General features: G+C 56.3%; 4 protein-coding genes across 4 annotated transcripts; 2 read left to right on the forward strand and 2 right to left on the reverse strand.

Moving 5' to 3' along the window:
* Window positions 1-358: 358 nt before the first annotated feature.
* G647_00782 (uncharacterized protein) lies at window positions 359-1,873 on the reverse strand (the record flags this gene model as incomplete). The annotated part of the gene is made up of 2 exons (XM_008724185.1): window positions 359-1,512; window positions 1,765-1,873. 2 exons carry the CDS (start codon window positions 1,871-1,873, stop codon window positions 359-361), a joined length of 1,263 nt encoding a protein of 420 aa, XP_008722407.1.
* A 5,050-nt stretch (window positions 1,874-6,923) lies between these two features.
* G647_00783 (uncharacterized protein) lies at window positions 6,924-8,169 on the forward strand (the record flags this gene model as incomplete). The annotated part of the gene is made up of 2 exons (XM_008724186.1): window positions 6,924-7,313; window positions 7,420-8,169. 2 exons carry the CDS (start codon window positions 6,924-6,926, stop codon window positions 8,167-8,169), a joined length of 1,140 nt encoding a protein of 379 aa, XP_008722408.1.
* Window positions 8,170-9,954: 1,785 nt separating this feature from the next.
* On the forward strand, window positions 9,955-13,644 carry G647_00784 (calcium-translocating P-type ATPase, PMCA-type; the record flags this gene model as incomplete). Its single annotated transcript, XM_008724187.1, has 1 exon — window positions 9,955-13,644. The coding sequence occupies one exon, from the start codon at window positions 9,955-9,957 to the stop codon at window positions 13,642-13,644; it is 3,690 nt and encodes a 1,229-aa protein (XP_008722409.1).
* A 2,522-nt stretch (window positions 13,645-16,166) lies between these two features.
* On the reverse strand, window positions 16,167-18,560 carry G647_00785 (uncharacterized protein; the record flags this gene model as incomplete). Its single annotated transcript, XM_008724188.1, has 1 exon — window positions 16,167-18,560. The coding sequence occupies one exon, from the start codon at window positions 18,558-18,560 to the stop codon at window positions 16,167-16,169; it is 2,394 nt and encodes a 797-aa protein (XP_008722410.1).
* Between the last annotated feature and the right edge of the window lie 2,510 nt (window positions 18,561-21,070).

The following is a 21,070-nucleotide window of genomic DNA, read 5'->3' on the forward strand; positions in this document are numbered from 1 at the left end:
TCCTTTGGGCACCAAGCACGGCTACAGTATCCAAGGAGCAGGACTACACCTGACGCTGGCATAGTGCTTGGTGATGATCACGGTCCAGCACGTACGACTGACAGTCTCAGTGGCCGATCGCGAGATTGAAGGAGGCCTGATCTCCAGCCAGCCTCGAGTGAGCCTTCTGCAATCGGTCATGATGCTCGCTCGACGTACGTTATCAAACCACATTACAAACCCATGTTCGGACCACGATCTCGCCCTACCGCAGGATGTGTCATCGTTGGTGTATCCGTCATCTCGGGAAGAATCCTCCACAGTCACCCACAGTGTCATTCGTTTTTATGTTTTCGTCACGGGAGTACATGCATACCAATCACTTGAGCTCCACGCGATCGCCCTCGCCCACGGCGATCTCGACCAAGCGATTGCCTTCATCGAGACTCCTGCGTCCGGCCTCCAGGATGGCGGTCGTCAGGATGGTGTTCCTCAAGGTCGGCAGGCCCCTCTTGTCCAGCTGTTCGACAGTAAGACGCCCGTCGTTCACCGCCGTGACGCCATCGATGAACTTTTCGAAACTCACATAGCCGTATCCGCTCTGGCCGTTGAAGTTGCCCTCCTCGTCCGGCGCATACCGCATGTAAAACGGATTATACCACTTCAGGGAACTACCTGACCGATCGGCCTCATCCACAACATCATACCCGCGCTTCGCCTGGTTGACATTGATCTCCCCGCCTGAGGCGACATAGTGGAAATGCTGCTGCGAGTGGACGCCCGCGTTCATCGGCGCCGTCCAACTTGCCGTGTAGATGCCCGTGGCGCGCTTGTTGTCCGCCGTCCTTGTCCAGTCGACCAGCAAGGTGATTGTATCCTCTGTGCCCTTGACGCAGCCAACCGCTTCTGCGATGCCGACACTGGCGCTCGCCCTGACGGTCGTGGGCCGCCATCCAGCGTCCCGGACCAACCACTCGCAGATATCCACGTGGTGCGAGTTGAGGTAGTACGAGATGTCTGAGTCGCGGCCCGCCCAGGCCTTGAACGTCTCCAGCTGCGACTTGGGCTGCGACATGTAGCTGTAGAAGTAATTGAAGTCGCCGAGGGCGCGGGCCCTGAACCGCGCGTCCGCGTACGCCGGGTCAAACCGCTTGTGGTGCTCGACGTAAACGAGCACGCCGTGGGCGTCCGCCAGTGCCAGCAGCTCCAGGTGGTGCGCCAGCAGCTTGGTCGCCGGCTTGGTCACCAGGACGTGGTGACCGCGTTCAATCGCGTATCGCGCGATGGGATAGTGCGTCGAGTCCGGCGTGAAGACGGTGACGGCGCTGCCCTTGGGAAGGGCGTCGATGGCGACCTTATAGGCGTCCGGATCGGTTTGGTCGTCTGCGGGAAACGACTGGAAGGACACGTCCAGCCCGTTGTACGCCTCGCAGATGTTCTTCTTCAGGTGCGCACGGATCGAGGGGAATTTGTTGCCCGACACGCCCACCATCGAGAGGTCCGACACTTTGCCTCGTCGACGGAGGTCGAATACTAATATCCCGCCCGGCAGTCAGTTTACTGAAGTCATGGCTGGCGTGAGGTACGGTAAGTGGCTGGGCTGGCCGGGCACCCATATTCAGAATCGTGAGGGAGTCACACCGACTGCCTTTCCATTTTTCCCTTTTCCTTTCACTCGTACAATGATGTTGCGAAATTCCAATCTCCGCTCAACAACAAAAGGATTAACGTGCAACGTGCGACACGCGACATGCGATTCAACAAGCATATATATATATCACTTACACGTCAACCCGACGACCCCAACCTTCTTGTCCGACGTCGACGCAGCCCCCGAGACGAACCCGGTCGTGTACTCTCCCGTGCCGACCATCAGCACAGCCGGCGGTGCCATGTTGAATCACAATGACTTCGATACAGTAGAGGACAGTGCTCGTGCTTGTACTCGCGCTTGTACTCTCACCTGCCGGATTAGATTTTTCCGCGCAGATCAGAGACGAATATCGATCGCTTCACTGGTCGCCCAGAAGCCCTCTGCGAAATCAAGACGGACGGTACTCGAGTGACCCTGCGGGTGGTAATGATTGGGCAATGAACGATGCGATGCGTAAGATACTCCGTACGTTTGTACGTGTGTATGTCTACAGGTAGAGAGGAGAGAGTACAGGAGTACAAGGTCTGTTATATTACATTATGTTACATGATGTTATATTATATTATGCTAAATGTTGACGGTTGATTCGTCCTCCTGAACAACGGTTCCTACAATGCCGTCGCGCTGTCGGCGGCTGGAGGGGAAAGAACGCCGCGCCTGGCATGGGCAGTAGAGATGAGTACAGTACAGTAACCGCAGTGGCAGTGGGCAGCGGGCAGTGGGCAGTACAATAACTGGTCGGTGGGCAACCACCATCCGTCGCATCCACCCACTTACTTCTGCAAAACCCCAACTATTGGCACTGCGGAGGGGCACACAGGAGGGGGTTCACGACCCGTCCATGGGAGGTAGGCAGTCGCCCAGTCGCCCAATCGCCCAGTCGCCCAGTCGCCCAGCATGTCACGGAGCATGGCATGCATGGACAAGTGCCAGTGCCAGGGAAGTCGCGGTTGCACTGACGGTTGCATCCAGCAGCAATCGAGGGAACAGCAAAAGCGGAGAAGAGAAATTCAATGCGATGGCCTCAATTGCCGTTCTGGATACGGAGGTTGAGAGGCCCCCCGGGGCACGGAGGGCAGTTCGCACGTCGGACGGCTATTGAAAGCTCGGGATTTGCGCCGACGAATATGTAAATGGTGGCCAAGCACGTGGTTTTCTCCAAATGCCTTTACGCTTGCAACGGTACGATCTTCCTGTGATGGTGCTCCGCTGCCCTGGTGTCTTGGTGCCTTGGTTGGAATGAACCGAGATAGACTGAAATGAGACGATGTGAAGAGAAGGGTAAGCACGATCATAGAGATGATTATATCATGTGTTTGAGGGCGATTCTTCCTGCGTGAGTGTCTTATTTTATCCGTTCTCGTGACCATCGTCTGTGTGGGAGAAAGAGCCCGGTGGCATGGAGGAGTCGAAGTGAAACGCCCGCCGATAGGTATAGATATACACGCATCAAGTCACGCATGCCACGCTGTCCACTGTCGTGAACGTGAAGACCCTTCTACCCGTTGGTCAACGACCGAGGTTCGAATGAAGCAGTAGAGTCAAGGTCATGTGCTTACGCTGGCCGTGAAGGAGGCATGGCAGGGTCTCGTACCGAGCAGGAGAAGCATTCGATTGTCCTTTGTTCGGCACCAAGATCATCTCATCGCTGGAAATAAACTCTACCAAAGTCAGTGTATCACTGGTGCATTGTCACTACCTCTTGCGTGCAACTGGAGGCCATCATCAAACTTGAATACCCTGTACGTGCCTTTGGACACCACACCCATGGGGGCCGCCCTACCGCATCAACCCACCCCAAGCTCGGAGGAAAAATTGAAGCCGAACACCTCGTTGCTTGCTTACCCGTCTCTATACCGGCTGATAGGAGCTGGGGCAGGAGCTGAAATACCCGCGATATTCCCACCCTTTGGATCCTCGAAGCAGACGGTCATAGCAGTGGCGGTCCACCCGCAACAATATGAAGACCTGGACTTGTTGCTGGTACTGGGGCGATTGAAGATAAAACCATGAGCTGGCATGGACTCGCCGATCATTGTCCCTGGCCGGATATTTTGAAGCTCATGGATACGCTGACGCACACGCCACCGAAGAAACCGCCGCTGGTGTCGGTCGTTAAGTCGTCAGAGGCTGCGAAGGCGCGCGCATGTAATCAAAATCCACAAGTACATAGTCTCATTTAGCTCAGGGAGCTGAGTGGACGCACACCACACTCCACAGTCTCCTCTCGAAGCGATTCTTCGTATTTTCGTGGCATAGGTTGGGGCCTTCAGAGAGTGCCAGCGAACTAGCCAGGCAGCTGTTTGAGTCGATCCCGTTGGGCGTAACAGGGGCCAGACAGCTCCGCTGCCACGAATGTGGCGTTCCAGGTAGTGTTCCTTTGGCGAAGACGCCGAACCTCCAAAGGAAGCGTGTCTAGTGATAGCGAGCACGTCAGCCGGCCCATCGCTGCTCCTCGTCGAGGTTAAGAGTAGAGGTATTGTCCTCAGGACACCGCTCGTAGGGGTTCTCAGACGTGGAAGAGGCCGAGAATTACCTGCTCGTTGTGGTAATTGTTGGTGCGAATTCCGCTGAAGATGAGGATGCCGTTGCTCTTGTCATCCTCTTCCAGGCATCTCTGGCGACTGACATCGTACTGGAAGGATGGATCTAGACATCAGGGCAGGTGAGCTCGATCTCGCTGCTCATGCTGGTACCTCGTGCCACCATGACTTACGACGACTCTTGCTCTGGCAATGGGGACCTGTTGCTGCGCTGATCCCTGAGATATATGGAAGCAGGTCCTTTCCCTGTCGGGATAAGTGGTCCTCCCTGCGACTGGAGTAATAATGGAAGACTTGTACCCGCCTCGTGTTCACGTCCTGTCGAACCGGCTCTCCATTGACCCTGCTGGATGATTTTGCAGATCACGGAAGAGTTGGCTTCTTTCTGCGCAGGAACAATCTGTGCGGGCGGTGCTATTTCATGTCGTAAACGTGGCTGTTTCGTGCTTGTCGAAGCCTTCGCCGCAGTCTTCCACTCCGCTGCCTCGTACGCTGTGGAATCCCTCTGGCGGTATACTGCCTTGTCTTCAGCTCGCCAACATTAGGATGGGAGCATAGGATAGACGAGGGTGTAACGACGAGGCGGCCGATCCCTGCAGTTCACCGAGGCGCTGGCACGGAGGTGGATGCACTCCGACAGTTCCAGCCCATAGTGATTTCCACCGTTGTGGCACGCTCAGATCCTCATAGAAGGCCAGCCACCAGGTCTGGATGATGACATGGTGTGGCGATCTATGGGTAATGCAGAGGTGCCGAACGCCTGATCCGATCTATACTGCCGCAACGCTATCCGTGGTTGACTTTCCTTTTGGCTAGTACTCGTGGTTCGGAGAGCGGGTGTAAGTCAGCAGCATCTGTGCTTGGCCCCTCACTAGAACCTAAGCGCCTCAAGTTCTGGAAGGGCTGTCAGGACTTGCGGACTTACATCGGATCTTCTCCATGGATGTTCAGGAGATAAGATATCTCGTATTCTCGCGCTCACAATTGTACGGCCACCTTAGCGGGTTTGATGTCGCCGTTGGATGCCCTGCGCTCTTGCGGTTAACTCCAAGGAGATTGGTTTGGGCCGCACAGTCGTACGCGTTCTTGTTGACCCTTGCTGGCTACTGTGGTTGGTTCTGTCTTTTAGGGGATGGACGAAGGCTATTCGCGAGGGGCAAGATGTATGGAACAGCAGTCCACTCCACCATTTCTCTCATGCACGGACGCGGAATCCCTGACTCGGATTCCGCCTGAAGAGTGTTGACGGTTTCGGTCGAGGTCTACCACGCGTGGCATGGTACACACCGCCGGCTGTACTGTATGGGCTGCTCGCCTGATGTCATACAGGTGCGCAAACACTGTGATAATGGGCAATTTGGAATATGTGCCCTGAGTCAGGGTAGTACCAAGAGGCCACAGACGAACTCTAATACCAAAGTTCTCGCGGTAAGCCATAATCTCAAATCGCGAAGTATTGCCGTGGTCAAAAGCGATTTTCCGCATGGTGGATTATATAATTGAGCCAGTGGGCGGTAAGCTAGTGAGAAACGTATCGGAGCCGACACTGCTTGATAATGGCGTTTATTTCGAGTAACACGGCTGGTGGGACGGTGAACCTGAGAGGACAGGGTAACGGGACGGTTGGCAAATGGCGGCCATGACGGGTTTGAGGGCCTAGAATACCGGATCTGTCTTCAGCCTTGCGGTTGGCATCTGGCAGCTAAGCTCGTGGCGGTCCGGAAACAGCAAGTGGACGGGGACTGTGCCACCAGTGTGACCATGGACTACTGGGAGACATTAAGCCCCAGCCAACAGGAAGGGGGCGTCGTTTACCCGGATGGGCATAGTCGGGAGTATAACTCGCTTATCTAATTGCTGTGCCTGTCTCCAGGTCACCCACAGGTCGCCCGTAAGGCACATAATCGGGTCGTGGCTAGGTCGTAGGCCCTGGGTGTGCCTCCCGCCAGATGGGCATTTCAGGAACCCCCATAGTCAACGTCTAGGGTAATCAGATTGTCGGCTCCCTAGGCCAATATCAGACCCTGAAATCAAAATACCAAGCTGACCAGTATGACGAGCAGGCGGAAGGTGGATCTGTTGCTCTCGGAACGAGCATGAAAGTCACGTTGTTCGAGGCTTGCAAAACCCGGTGCATGCAAAGCCTTCGTCGTGATGAAGCAATGCCATCCATCAAAGCATCCTCACCAAGACTCTTTAAAGCCCGCCGAAGCTTGATTATTGATTTTCGATTTCGCCCAGCATTTTCCAAACGCAATCGCGGACGCCCTTCCCAGCAAGAGGATTAGAAAATCAAGATGCCAATCGGCCGACCTCGAATAGCAGGCACTGAGGCAGAGCGGGCAGAAGCGCGAAGAGCCAAAGTCCGAGCGTGAGTATTGGACGCACCCAGTGTCGGTTAAGACTCAACGGCACTAACAAGCGCCTCCTCAAGCAACGTTCAAGCCTTTCGACGGCGTCAAAAAGAAAAGAAGCTCGCAGCACAGGCTACCCAGCTTCGGACGAATGATGAGTGTCCAACTCCGACACACCAGACGCCCGTGCGCGGAGGCCTGCCGACAAGGCTGCCGACTTTTGCAACCTTCGCAGATGAGTGCCCGCAAGCATACAGACCTTCAGTCTTCCCTCCAGAAGACCCCGAGTACTGGCTATGGGCCATTCCGGCTGAAATGGGGGCACGACTGGTAGGAACGACTTACCAAGAGGCGTTCGTCCAGGCACTTCAGCACAGATTTGTGCAACCGCACATGAGCTGTGAGCAGACAAAGGATGGACCACGCCAAAGGATATCCATATGCTGCTCCACGTGGACTACATCGGCAATCCTTGAGATCGGCAAACCCGAGACCGAGGTTTTGATGGAAGCCCTTCTCGCCGCCTCCCTCGCTATCGCTGGGAGGGATCGGAGAGATCAGGACATGGCTCTCCATAGCGCCTACTTGCAGACCCGTGCACTGCAAAGGTTGCGGTATTCGTTGACAAGATATCAAGAGGGTGATATGAGCGTCTGTCCGACGTTGTTGTCTCTCACAGCGTTGACCTGCGCGATATCGGAATTGATAGCCAACAAGTCATGGGACAACTTCAACCGCCATCTGCTGGGGGTGGGCGCATTGATATTTCATGGTGGCGTCGCCGTAAGTTGACTGTACCTCTATTGTTGTCCCTGTTTTCTCGTCAGAGGGAACAATGTGCTGCTTGACCTTGCGAGGTGTAGATGAGCCGTGCTGACCCGCTGGATAGGGACTGGATCGACGATCTTCTCGCGAGCACTTTTACGGTTATCGTGCCATCCAAACACCTTTCCTGTTCATGAACCGACAACGAGCGTTCCCCTCCAACCCAGAGTGGTGTGACTTTCCGTGGAAAAAGCACGTGGACGTCGCTCAACATCCATTGCACTCAATGCTTGATATTGCACTCAAGATCTTGCCGGAGGTTGTGAAGCAAGACATGCCGAAGAAGTGGAAAGTCGCCTGTCTGGAGGAGAGGCTGGACAAAGCGTGGACAGTCGTGGAAGAACTGGATGAATGGGAGCGTGAGCTGCGACTACGGCATCACGGGGTTCTTTACATCAAGACGCCGTCCGTGTGGGGAGGTGTGAACGGGCATCGCCTCGAGTTCCCTGGCACGTCGACTGCCATCGCCTTCGCCATGTACACAGCAGTGAGGGTGCATGTGGCGGCCCTCATCGCCAACGTCTCGGACGAGATGCTCTCGCGTGCGTCCGCAGCTGACGTCCGTCCAAGCTCCGCCATGCTGGAGGCTGTGCAGTGGTCTCGTCTCGCATGTCAGAGCCTGGAGTATTTCCATACAGGCGCACCCAAAGTCGCCGGGCGGATCGTCACCCTCTGGCCACTTGAAACAGCATGGGAGCTCTTCAGTCGCGTGCACATGGAAAGCACGGTGGATGTGTCGCAGGAGCTGGCTTGGTGCCGGTCGATGGCCGAAAGACACGCCAGTCTTGGGATTCCCCCGTTTCGGTGGAGATAAAGCGATTTTCGCTCTGAACCACACGGTATACCACGCTTCGAATGAGGCGGAGTCTGGCACTCGAATGTTGCGATTGGCGCGTTCGCAGACACAGCCTCCCTGAGCGTGAGAGAGAGTGGGTTTCAGTCTTCTCTATGTTCACGAGACAGTGTTGGGGATCGTAATGCACGAGATTTGCTTTTCGAAGCAGCGCCCAGCCCGAATCCGCAGACCCAGCATTGCGACTCGGTATGCGCGGAAAAGTGGCCGGATTGGGAAGCTCGCTCTGGACCGGGCAATCAAGCGCTGATCTTGGACTCAAAAGAAGCAAGGTTTCAGAGTCTGCCGGGGAACGTCGAAGGGCGTGGAGAGTGCGGGAAAGTGAGAGTGAGAGACAAGTGAGAGACAAGGCTCAGCCACAGAGGTGGCGAGGCTGCCGCTGCCTGATCGCCTCGTGCCTCGGCTCCTGCCCCTCAGCTGTGGCTTGATCTTTGCCTGCCGCCACAATCACCTTGTGGCTGGTGCTGATGATCTGCTGGGAAGGGAAGCTTTTCCGGCCGCTGCCCAGGTTGCCAACATTCCCAGCTCCCGGCCATCGATTTACACTGGTAGGATGTACAGTACTCCGTGATCGTTGGAATGACGATTGACCGAGGAACAAAGCACTTTACCGCCTGCCAAGTTGTCACACAACCTGGATTCCTTCCTTCGCTGAGGTGATGGCGGCCGGACAGCTGCTTGGAGTGACGCAGGTCAAGGAGCGGCGAGCGCTCGACAGGGAGTCACTGGAGCCAAGGACAGGCGCGGAGCAATGGTGGCATGCCGGCCAAGACGTTGATTTCTCTTGCAAGTCTTGTCGTCAGAGAAACGCACGGGTCTGACTTGGTGCATTCTTGGAATCTCTTGGGACCGGAGCCATGGCAATGACGGCAGCGGATAGACAATGCGGCAAAGGCAAGGATGGGATTTATGTACTGTATCAACAGAGACGAGATGTGCGTGGTTGCGTTAACGATCTGACCGGCCAAAGGCCTGGTCCCCAGCCTCGTCGTCTGGGTCGGGGCCCCATGTTGCTCCGTCTGTCGCATTCAGGGCAGCCAACAAACCTGATCGGTGTCGAGGATCACGCTGAGGAATTCAGATTTCGGTCAGAATCTGGGATCCCGAGCGGAGTGCCACGCTTGGGCGCCTCCTCAAACACAAGCCGGGTGTGTCACGGTCGCCGGTGTGTGAGTGGCCCAAATTGCCTGGTCGCTGAGTGCCCAGAATGCCTATCGTGCACTGCCTCAGTCTGGGCAACCCGTCAAGACAGCTCATCCGCCAGAACCCCAGGCCCTCTTGACAGAAACTGGCTGCGCCGAGCGGATGCTGCAATCATGCTCATGGCGAATCTCGCTCTGCCAGAGTTTTCGTACTCGCTCTCATCATAATATATCCAAAAGCCGCCGTTTCGCAACACCATGGCCGCCTGCTGCCGTCACGCTACAAACGCCTTGCCCCTGCCGTGTAAACGAGGCTGAGTGTGATATGTGGTCGAACTGCCAGTGATTCTCGCTCAAGAAAAATCTCTGATCTCATCAGAACAGCCAGGCCCCAGCCATCTGTCATGGACGAACCAAATCCGTCGTCGCCTCCCCGGATAACGGTTGATACATCTGTAAGTCAGCTCAAGGACGTGGACCGTTGCTGCATGTTTCATCTTTCTGACCTTCCTGGCCACAGAATCTATCGGAGCAGCCCCCAACGGTCTCACCGATATCACCAGCTTCACCAACATCGCCGCGAGGCCACCGACGGGGTCCCAGCATGTCTACGCCGCCCCAGACGGCCATCGACGAGGGCTCATATTTGTCCCCAACAACACCGGAGCGCAAGGCACAGTTTGACGGATCGACGCTCAACTCGAGGTCGGGTTCTTTCTCTGATGGTCCGGCCAGGTTCCGGTCGAATTCCGGCATCTCAGCAACATCGAGTGCGACCTTTTATTCGAAATCCAGTCTGGAATACGAGTCACCGGAAGACGCCTTGCGACCCGACAAGGGGAACGAAAAGGACTTTGAGGTGCCCAACAATCCCTTCGCCTTCACACCAGGCCAGCTAAATAAGCTCCTCAACCCCAAATCGCTATCGGCGTTCAAGGCGCTCGGTGGCTTGAAAGGGCTGGAGCGCGGCCTCAGAACGAGTATCACAGCGGGATTGTCTGTCGACGAAACGCGCCTGGATGGACAAGTTTCCTTCGAAGAAGCCGTCGCTGCAGGATCGGATAAAGCATGTTCAAACGTCCCTCTAGGCCGGTCAGACTCGCGGGGTAGTGTGAGCACGCGGGATGTCAAGGGCCAATTCGAAGACCGGCTGCGAGTCTTCAAAGACAACCGCCTGCCCGAGAGAAAGCCGGACAGCATCCTGGTTCTCATCTGGAGAGCATACAACGACAGAATTCTCATTCTTCTTACCATTGCGGCGGTAATCTCCCTGTCATTGGGCATCTACGAGAGCGTAGACGGAGGGTCGGGCGTGGATTGGGTTGAAGGTGTCGCTATCTGTGTCGCCATCATTATCGTGGTGACTGTTGGGGCCGCGAACGACTGGCAAAAGGAACGGCAATTTGTCAAGCTCAATAAACGCAAAGACGACCGCGAAGTAAAAGTCATCCGGTCGGGAAAGTCGATCCAGATCTCTGTGCACGACATCACCGCCGGCGATGTCCTCCATCTGGAGCCTGGCGACGCCATCCCTGCCGACGGTATCTTTATCTCTGGCCACGGTGTCAAATGTGACGAATCGTCGGCCACGGGTGAGTCCGACCAGATGAAGAAGACCCCTGGCGACGAGGTATGGCAGCGCATCCAGGACGGGACTGCCACCAACAAGCTCGATCCTTTCATCATCAGCGGCGCCAAGGTGCTCGAGGGAGTCGGGACCTATCTGGTCACCAGTGTCGGTGTCAACAGCTCCTATGGAAAGATCTTGATGAGTCTTCAAACCGACAACGAGCCCACGCCTCTGCAAGTCAAGCTCGGCAAGTTGGCCAACTGGATCGGTGGCCTCGGCAGCTCCGCCGCCGGGCTCTTGTTCCTGGTGCTGCTGATCAAGTTCCTCGCAAATCTGTCCGGCGACACTCGACCAGGTGCCACAAAGGCACAGGAATTCTTGGATATTCTAATCGTTGCCATCACCGTCATTGTTGTCGCTGTTCCTGAAGGGCTGCCTCTAGCTGTGACCTTGGCTTTGGCGTTTGCCACCACGCGCATGCTGAAGGAGAACAATCTCGTCCGGGTCCTCCGGGCCTGCGAAACGATGGGCAACGCCACGACCATCTGTTCAGACAAGACGGGGACGCTCACCCAGAACAAAATGACCGTCGTTGCAGGCACGCTGGGAGCAAAGGAGAAGTTCGCCTCCTCCCAGGCGGACGAAAGTGCGGTCTCGTTCAATACCATTTTCAGCAATCTGTCCGCCGAGGTCAAGGAACTGCTCCGACTGTCCATCACCCTCAACAGCACAGCATTCGAAGGTGAAGAGAAGGGCGTGCCGACCTTCATCGGCTCCAAGACCGAAGTGGCGCTGCTTCAACTCGCAAAGGGCAATCTCGGCCTCGACGACTTGGCCGCCGAGCGATCGAGCTACAAGGTCAAGCAGCTCATTCCATTCGACTCGGCGCGCAAATGCATGGGCATCGTCATCAAGCACAAGGGAGGCTACCGTCTTTTCGTCAAGGGCGCGGCAGAAATCATGCTCGCCAACTCGACCAAGACCATTTCGAACGTGTACGACAAGCAGTTCGAAGTCACGGACCTGACGGGCCAAGAGAAAGAAAACATTGCCGCAATCATCGAAGAATACGCCCAGCACTCCCTCCGCACAATCGGCATGCTCTACAAGGACTTCCCGCAGTGGCCCCCCATCGGAGCGAAGACGCTCGAGGAAGATCCCAAGATGGCCGACTTTGCGGACATCTTCCACGAAATGACGTGGATCGGCGTTGTTGGCATTCACGATCCCCTCAGAGAAGGCGTCGTCGAAGCCGTGGCACAGTGCCAGCATTCCGGCGTGGTGGTCCGCATGGTCACCGGCGACAACGTCACCACCGCGCGTGCGATTGCCAGCGACTGTGGCATCCTCCGCAAGGATGAAGACGGCATCGTCATGGAAGGTCCCAAGTTTCGGCAACTGTCGAACGAAGAGATGGACAACATCCTCCCTCGACTGCGAGTTCTGGCGCGTTCGTCACCCGAGGATAAACGCATTCTGGTCAGCCACCTGAAGCAGCTCGGCGAGACCGTCGCGGTGACCGGCGACGGCACTAATGACGGGCCTGCGTTGAAGATGGCCGACGTCGGTTTCAGCATGGGCATCGCGGGCACCGAAGTCGCCAAGGAGGCTTCATCGATCATCCTGCTGGACGACAACTTCTCCTCGACCATCACCGCGCTCATGTGGGGTCGCGCCGTCAACGACGCGGTCAAGAAGTTCCTCCAGTTCCAAATCACGGTCAACATCACGGCGGTGATCCTGACCTTCGTGTCCGCCGTGTCCAGCGAGTCCAACCACTCGGTCCTCACGGCGGTGCAGCTCCTGTGGGTCAACCTCATCATGGACACCCTCGCCGCGCTGGCTCTCGCCACGGACGCGCCGACGAAGAAGATTCTCGATCGGCCGCCGCAGCCAAAATCCGAAGCGCTCATCACGATCAACATGTGGAAGATGATCATCGGCCAGGCCATCTACCAACTGGTGGTCACGTTCGTACTGTACTTTGCCGGCATGTCGATCCTGTCGTACGAGCCGGAGCAGCGCAAGGAACTCAACACGATCGTCTTCAACGCCTTTGTGTGGATGCAGATCTTCAACGAGCTCAACAACCGGAGGCTGGACAACAAGTTCAACATCTTCGAGAACATCCACAAGAACTTCTGGTTCATGGGCATCAACTGCATCATGGTCGGCGGCCAGATCATGATCGTCTTCGTCGGCGGCGCGGCCTTTAGCATCACCGCGCTGAACGGTCCTCAATGGGCCATCTCTCTGCTCGTGGCCGTGCCCTGTCTGCTCTGGGGCGTGCTGGTCCGGTGCTTCCCCGACGCATGGTTCGCAGTCGTGTTCAACGGCACGGTCGCAGGGATGACGGTCGTGCTCCGCCCCATCTGGAAGGTTCTTCGCGTCATTTTCCACCCCGTCGCGCAAGTCTTCCGCGCCATGTCTCGTGTGACCAAGCGCACTGTGCGCAAGATGACGGGCAAGAAGGCTCCCGAGGAGGACGAAGACCCGCAGACGCCCGTCGACGAAGAGCGACCCTCCATCGCCTTGACGGAGAAGCAACCCGCCACCGTCGACGAGGCAACGCGCGTCTCTTCCTCGCTGACGCCTGTCCCGACGGAACAACTCCACGGGGCCGAAAAGGGCAAGGCACGGGACGAAGACAACCAAGGCGGCGACAGCGGTCCGGAGAGGAGAGACGTGCCGGTGCCGTCGTTCTCCATCACTGGGCCGACCTAGCGCTGTAGAGGCTGTCGGTTCATGTTTCATGTCTTATGTCTCATGTCTCATATGTTTTACCACCCTCGACTTCTGACTTTCATTTTGCTGTCCATCCTCAAGATGGTTCTAGACGGCGTTCAAGGCGTTGCGAATGCTCCGTGACGACATGTATATCGACGAGGATAGAATCTGGGTGGCCATTCTCTCCTGCACGGCGTTGGAATGGAGTTGGGAATACGACGAAGTCCGAGATGCCCTGAGAATCGAACCACACAGGATGCCCTGAGAACCGAACCACGTTGGGGCTGGGACTTGATGCTTGAAAAGGGAAAAAGTTGAATGGACGACCGGCAATATGAAGTCCATGGATGCTCAGCTTCAGCTTTCATAGTACTGTATGTACGAAGAACACAAGTATGTGTGTGAAGACTCGAGCTACCCTATATACCATGGGTCAATTAAAGTATGGACAAATAACTGTATCTCCGGTACGAAGTATTGTGTCGTGAACCGCCTCCTTCTCGTACCACGGTCTGACCCTGGACCCTGTATGCATGAGAGGACGGGAGAGGTTGCTGGTGTGGTGAGCCTTGACGAAGGAGCCAGACCATGTATACACAGTACTACAGTCGACCGAAATCCCATCTATTGCATCCTATGGTATACGAGGACCATCCCATTCTATCTACACTATCTCATCCGATGTCATCTCTTCTCATCTCATTGCAACGCCTCGCCTCGCCTCGCCCTGCGTCCCAGTCCCAGAACCGATTCTCCGACTGCACCCAAGCACGACAAGGCGGACTAATTTACCACTGTACTCAATCTGTTCCTCCTTCCTGTCTTCGTTCCGTCCTTCGCCCCCCCCTCGACTTTGTGAAGCGCCGTCTTGGCATCATCTCTCATTTCCGACCGCCCATCTCATGTCACTGGCGGTCCAGGCGGCCGACACTGAGGCGCGGGCCACCTGGTAAGTAGAGAAGAGCGCAGCACAGCCCCGACTAGTACATACCAAGCCCGGCGCTCAAAGGATGGACATCCTAGGTACCTTGGAAGTATTAAGACTACTGCCTAGATACTCCGTGGAGGTAGTCACCTGCTCGTCATTGCAGCAGGAGTACTCCGTACTCGGTACAGCAGTACGGAGTGCTACCATAGTAATCGTACACCACCCTCCTGAGGAGTGGTTTAGGAGTTCTCGCCCCCGTAGGAATACATGGTATGTATACCGTATTCTGTACTCTGTACTCCGAGACTGTACTTATTTGCTAGGACCTACGGAGCACGGAGTATGTACCAGCAGTACTCTGTACACAGTACTCTGTACACAGTACTCTGTACTCCTGTGAGAGACTGTCACATCTGCCTAGGTACCTCGGTACATGACTATCTACGCAGTACTGTAGTCCGCAGTCCTCCGTACATAAGCACCCAGTCACACACGAGGACAGACCGGGGCAGGCCAGGACAGACCAGTACGGGGTACGGTACAAGATAAAAGAAAGTACATACTGTAGGTGGATTCCCCGACCATACGTGTCGGGCGCAAAGCATACGACAAGATGCCCTTAGGTTCCCGTGTTCGCCATACTACTACTTACTGTACAACCCTGCGTACAGTACATGCTCGCACTCGCCCTCTGACTCGACTCGTCTTGTACTCATATCGTCTTCATGGTTCGCAATGCGCTACCTACCTAAGTAGAGCGTCAGCGCGTGTGCAGCGTCGAGCATAGAGCGTCGAGCATAGAGTGCGGGACTGGCCTGTCCGCCTGCCTGTCGTGCCTGTACATACTGTACTGTACCTGACCGTGCGAGGCTGAGCCTAGGGACGAGTCTTGGGACGAGTCTTCGTCCGCCAGCACTGTATGGCCGCGTCCTTCCTCCTGCGTCCTGCGTCCTGTGTACTCCCTCACACACCGACGACCTACGGCTGTGATTCTTCCGGGACCAAAGACACTCTGTTACGGTGTTAACGCATGTCTTGCTCTCAGACTCTTCTTGCTTGGCAACCGCGAGCACCGTAGTACGGCAGCACCGCAGGGAGACAGTCGAGGTCTTTCTCGTCGTACCTGGCGGAGTAACACGTCTAGAGTCGCAACACCATCACGAAAGCGCTTGCTACTTTTTACTCGGACTCGGACTCGCAAGTTTTAGGAGTTTCATATTTCTCGCTTGAACCACTGGTAGGGAAACACGGGCGACTGGACGCTTCCAGTCCAATCCACCACTTCATCTTTCATCTTCAACACATGAGAATCCATTCCTGTCAATACTTCCACCACACTAGTTAGACCAAAAACAATCCACTTTTCAAAAATGCAGGGGGGGCCATGGATTCAGAACGCAGTGCAACTCGGACATATGAAGGTATACGTGTAACTGCTGGCGCTCTGGCGCTTTCATGTCCCCGACAAACGCCGATTCCGCTCGTCCCATGATGACATATAATGGAATGTTCTTGGTGAGGTGACATAGATACAAAGATGATCGGTTGGGGAGGGTCTGATGATTAGATATTATAATTCTTTCGGGTCGTTTCATTGCGTATAGCCGGGAGGTTTGCCGCTAGGCGCCGGTCCTTTGCCGCCAGGACCACCCGGAGGACCTCCAGGACCTTTCATGCCCGGACCACCGGGACCGCCAGGACCGCCACCTGGGGGACCACCGGGGCCACCTGGGCCTCCAGGACCTCCGGGGCCTCTACCGCCCGGAGGACCCTTGCTGGCGAGACTGCTTCGTTTCCTCAGCTTCTCTCCGAAGAGCCAGAGGAGGATAGGGACAGGAATGCCGATGCCGACGGCGGCAAGTGCCAAAACGGTATTACCCCAGCCGAAGTCGAGGGCCTTGTACATGATGGGGGCGAAGAGCGGGAAGCTGAAACCAGCCAGTGACCGTAAGATCGTGACGGCAGCCACAGCAGAAGCGGCGAACCGGGCGTAGGTGTCGACAAGGTACGTGGTGACGCATTGGAATGCAGCGATCGTGCCAATGCCGAACAGGAAGGAGCCGATGTTGGGAACAATCCAGTGGGTTTTGACTTGAGCGGACCATCCGTACACCAAGAGGCCGATGGGCACAAAGAGCGAGAAGGGGATGACGACTGGCATACGGTATTCGGGTTTGCCCAGTCCTCGGGGATCCTTGGCCTTGAGCTTGCGGTAGACCTTGTCGCCAGATTTGCCGCAGAGAGGGGCACCGATGAAGAAGCCCAGACCGAGGGAGATGTAGTTGAGACCAGCAATGCCGACGGATTCTCCGTAGACCTTCATGTACAGGTTGGGGAACGTGGAGAGAGCGAGGTACAGGATTCCGTACGAGAAAGCCATGTAGAGAGCCAAGACCTGGACGATGGGCTGGCTGAACAGCATGCCAAACGATCGGACCATGGTCTTGACGATCTTCTTCCAGACTGGCTGGTCCACCTCACCTTCGCCTTCTGCGCGGTAACGGTTGTCGCCAGTCTGCTTGCGAATCATCTTGGCCTTCTTGTGCAGGATGTAAGGAGCGTAGGTTTCGTTGAGTTTCCAGAATCCGGCCGCCAGGATGAAGGCGTTGACAATCGACGAGGCATAGAACATCCATCGCCAAGTGGACTTCTCGGCGACCCAGGCGCCCACGATCGGACCAATGGCGGGACCGAGAAGAGGCCCCATCGCGTAGATACCCATGGCCTTGCCACGCTCTTCGGGCTTGAACAAGTCACCGAGGACACCACCACCAATGGCCAGGGGAGCAGAACCACCGAGACCGGCCAGGAAGCGGAAAGCCAGGAGCTGTGCGGAAGACTGAGCAAAGCCACAGGCCGTGTTGAAGGCCAGGAACAAGACGTTGGAGGATTGAAGGATGACGACACGGCCGTATAATTCGGAGAGAGGCCCCAGAATCATAGGACCGATCGCGTAGGCCAAGACGAAGATGGACAGAGTCATCTGCAGCTCAAAGTCGCTCTTGATGTCGAAGTCTTCTTGGATCTGGAACAAGGCGGGTGCAATCATCGAGGAAGCAAGAGGTGACAGGAAAGTGAATGCCGCTGTGAGCATGGTGATGGCCCATTTCTTCTTGCTCGGCCAGTTCTTTGGGTTAAGCGGGTCATTAGGACCTTCAAACGTGACCTGCAATGCGAAGTTAGCCCTGGTCTTGTTCGATCGAGTACGTTCGTGCGCGAGACTTACATCGAAGGGATCCTTGGGCTTCTTGGGACCTCCCGGACCACCAGGACCGCCGGGGCCGCCGGGGCCACCACCAGGCTTCTCCTTCGGTAGGAAGGGGGTGGGGGTAGCAGGGCCGTTCTGGGCTTCAAGATCAAACTTGGCTGGGTCCTTCCTGTCTAACATGCCGTGGCTATGACCATGGCCATGGTCTTCCTCGCACGTGCACCAGGACTCATGTGAATGTTTGCTGGTCGCTCGGTCCATCGGAGGAGTCATTTGTTGTGACAACGGTCTCTTCTCATCTCGAGGATATGTATTATGTAGTGTGTTCATGGCTAACGTCTCTTCTGACTGGGTAGGATAACGAGGAACTGACTGGTCGTACAGGGAATCATTGCTGTTTAGGTAGCCTTCTGCCAGTAATCTCTGGTTCGCTACAAAGTCTTGGTCACGGCCGAGGTAATGGTCGTCGCTGACTATCCTCGAGTCTCGCGTTCGGAAGGACGGGGCGTAGGACTGTATCGAGTCTCGTTGCTGATGAGACCGCATCGACCCCTGATCGTCGTATCGGCCGACGTGGTAGTCGGGGCCATCATCATACAGGACAGCGAAGGTAATCTCACTGCTGGCACGGTCGGAGCCAGGTGAGGGTTCAGCAGGTAACGAACGGTGTCGGTAGGGTTCGGTGGAGTTCAAGCGTCGTAGTGACGGAAATCTCGAGTTCAACGCCGGCTGGGATAGGGGTCGGAGGAATCCGTTGCTGGCGCCATCATCCTCCATGTTGTCGGCTCTTGAGCTTGGTCGAATACTGGGATTATTGCCGTTCAATGTGGTCGGCAGGGCGGATGCGAGATGTCGAGGCGGTGATTGTTGTGCGTGGTTGGCCAGAGAAGTACCCGGACGCGATTGAGAGTCGTAGCCTCGCGCGACTTCCCAGCTGTCCCACGAATTGGGCGCCGCCAGTGTGAGGGAACGGTGGTGAACTAGGAACGAGCGTGATTTTGTGTCCGCCGACGATTACGGCCAACAACAAGAAAAACAAGAAGAAAAGAGTCCAGCAAGGTGTCGAGGCAGGGGCGGCAGGGCGGTGGTAGTGAAGGAGTGAGCGAAAGTGGTGAAGTAGTAGAGTCGGCAGGCAGGGAGGGGACCACGGCCAGGAATAAGACCCGCCGGGTGGTCGAGATGACGAGCCCTGGAATAGGATTGGGGGTTGGACGGGGGGGGTTGAAGGAGCGTGAGCTGGGCTGCCGACTCGCGAAGCTGGCGTGTGAGAGAGAGACAAAAAAGCGGGCTGCGGGTGCAGGAGCGGCCTGGCAAGTCGTCGAGCGCTGCGGCGGGCTTGCGGGTGGGCTGTGAGGCTAGTCTGCAACAGAAAGAGAGCACGACTAGGTGCCGAAGGCTCCTAGGCTGGAGCTGGTGCTCTGCGGCGGCGGGCCTGGGATGACTTGGACCTCCTGGGACAGCCACGGCTTAGTACTATCCGGGAATAGAGCCCTGGAAAGAGGATGCTTTGGATTTGGGAACAATTACCACGCACGCCTGGGTATCCCCCCCCCGGGAACACGCTTTCTTTCAGGCCCGCGATCTGAGACTCTGTCGCTCCAATAATATGATTTCGCCGTTTCAGCGGCTGGTCGGTGCTCGGCTATGGGGATGTGCGATGGAAGAGGGACGGAGCAAGTCACTTCTATGTAAGCCCTTGGAGGACGTTGAGGATCTCGTACGGATCCTGTAAGACGCACTTTGTGAGTCGCCGGACGAAATGCGAGCGGTTGAGCTGGCTGTCGAACGGACCGTCGAAATACGGACGGAGACGCGAGAAATTGGGAGCTGAAGCCTCTCCAGCTTTGATTGGGCGTGCAGCGCGAGGTGGCAAGCTGCAAGTGATCGATTACCAGGGGAAGTGATGGATAGTCACGACAGCTCTCGGCCCGTGGACTGTGTAGAAGCCAGAAGATGGAATTTCTGCTACAGATGGCACAACATACTCGGCCGGGATCTCGAGCCAGCGGTGGTTCATTGCATCAAGGACACGGGAAGGTCTGGTATGCTCGTCTGGAGCATTTTTCATGGTCACAGAGCATGCAGTGCATGGGTACATGGCCACGGCTGAGTGAATCATTTGGCCCATGACGGCTATCGTGCATATCTCGGAGGTGTAACTTTGGCGATAGCCTGTTTTACGAGCCTGCCAAAATCCGGAGACAGGGATGTCATGGCTGGCCGCCGGGCTGTCGCACTCCACGAACCGTCCCTTCGACCTCGTCTCCCGCGGTCGATCACCTTGTACTCGAGGCCACGAGCGTTCGCCGAGCTGCCTTTGGATTCACGAGTTCCTGTTCACAACAACATGGCAAGCACCATCGCCTCCGAAGAACCTGTTCGGCGGGCTCAGAGCCATGCGAACGACATGAGGTGCAGCGTCGTGGAGGAGGCGGGGAGCCGACGACAGCCTTAGTGGAGATTTCCAGGGACTCATTGGTCAGCCGGCGAGCTTGGGCGCACTTTAGGCCTCCTCATCCGCCGCGAAATGGCCCCATTCGAGCGATTGACATGTGGAGTGATGCTATATTCAGTCCGTAGCGCCATCACTAACGGGACAGTGTGGATGCCGTGGTCTGCGCCGCAATCTTGGTCGCGGGCAAATCAGACTCGCCCTGCCCCTGCTTTGCATCGGCAGTCTCTCCACGGACTTTATCGTCCGACTGACCGCCTCGTTCCTAGCCGCTTAGCGATATCGAGTATGGTGCGGTGCCAGTCGGCCAATCGAGTGGAATCTTTTTGCCTGAACTGACAGAGCTCGTTTGGCCCTCGCTCTGCCATCACCGCAATGCCGGCACACATCAATGACGGCTTGATGGAACGATCATGGTCCCGGATCAAGGGCGATAACGTGCGTGAATCACAGAGGATACCGAGTATGGGATCTCATGTCCGAGTCTGCCGTGATCTTATGGGTGTCCTCTGCCGTTGCTGATGACAGCCTTGTTGGGATGGGCAAGAGGAAAAGGGAGAGGAAAAGGGAGAGGCAAATCCCGATGATCAGTTAATCTCCTCCTCCTCGCCTGCAATTTCTCAGCACCATCTTGGCGCCCCTGATAGTCAACATCAGTGTAATAACCTACGTTTTCTCTGCGGTCCGGCTCCCAGTCGATTTGCACGAGGGCTCCTCTTGGTGTTTTCGCCTAAGCGAGACCCTTCTCCTGTGGCACAGATGCTACGAAAACCACCTGTCGATGAAGGTTCGAGAACGAAGCATGGCACAACTTCCCTTCTCCCTTCCAGCTTCG

The sequence above is a fragment of the Cladophialophora carrionii genome (assembly GCF_000365165.1).
Source record: "Cladophialophora carrionii CBS 160.54 unplaced genomic scaffold supercont1.1, whole genome shotgun sequence".
In the NCBI taxonomy this organism is placed as follows: Eukaryota; Fungi; Ascomycota; class Eurotiomycetes; order Chaetothyriales; family Herpotrichiellaceae; genus Cladophialophora; species Cladophialophora carrionii.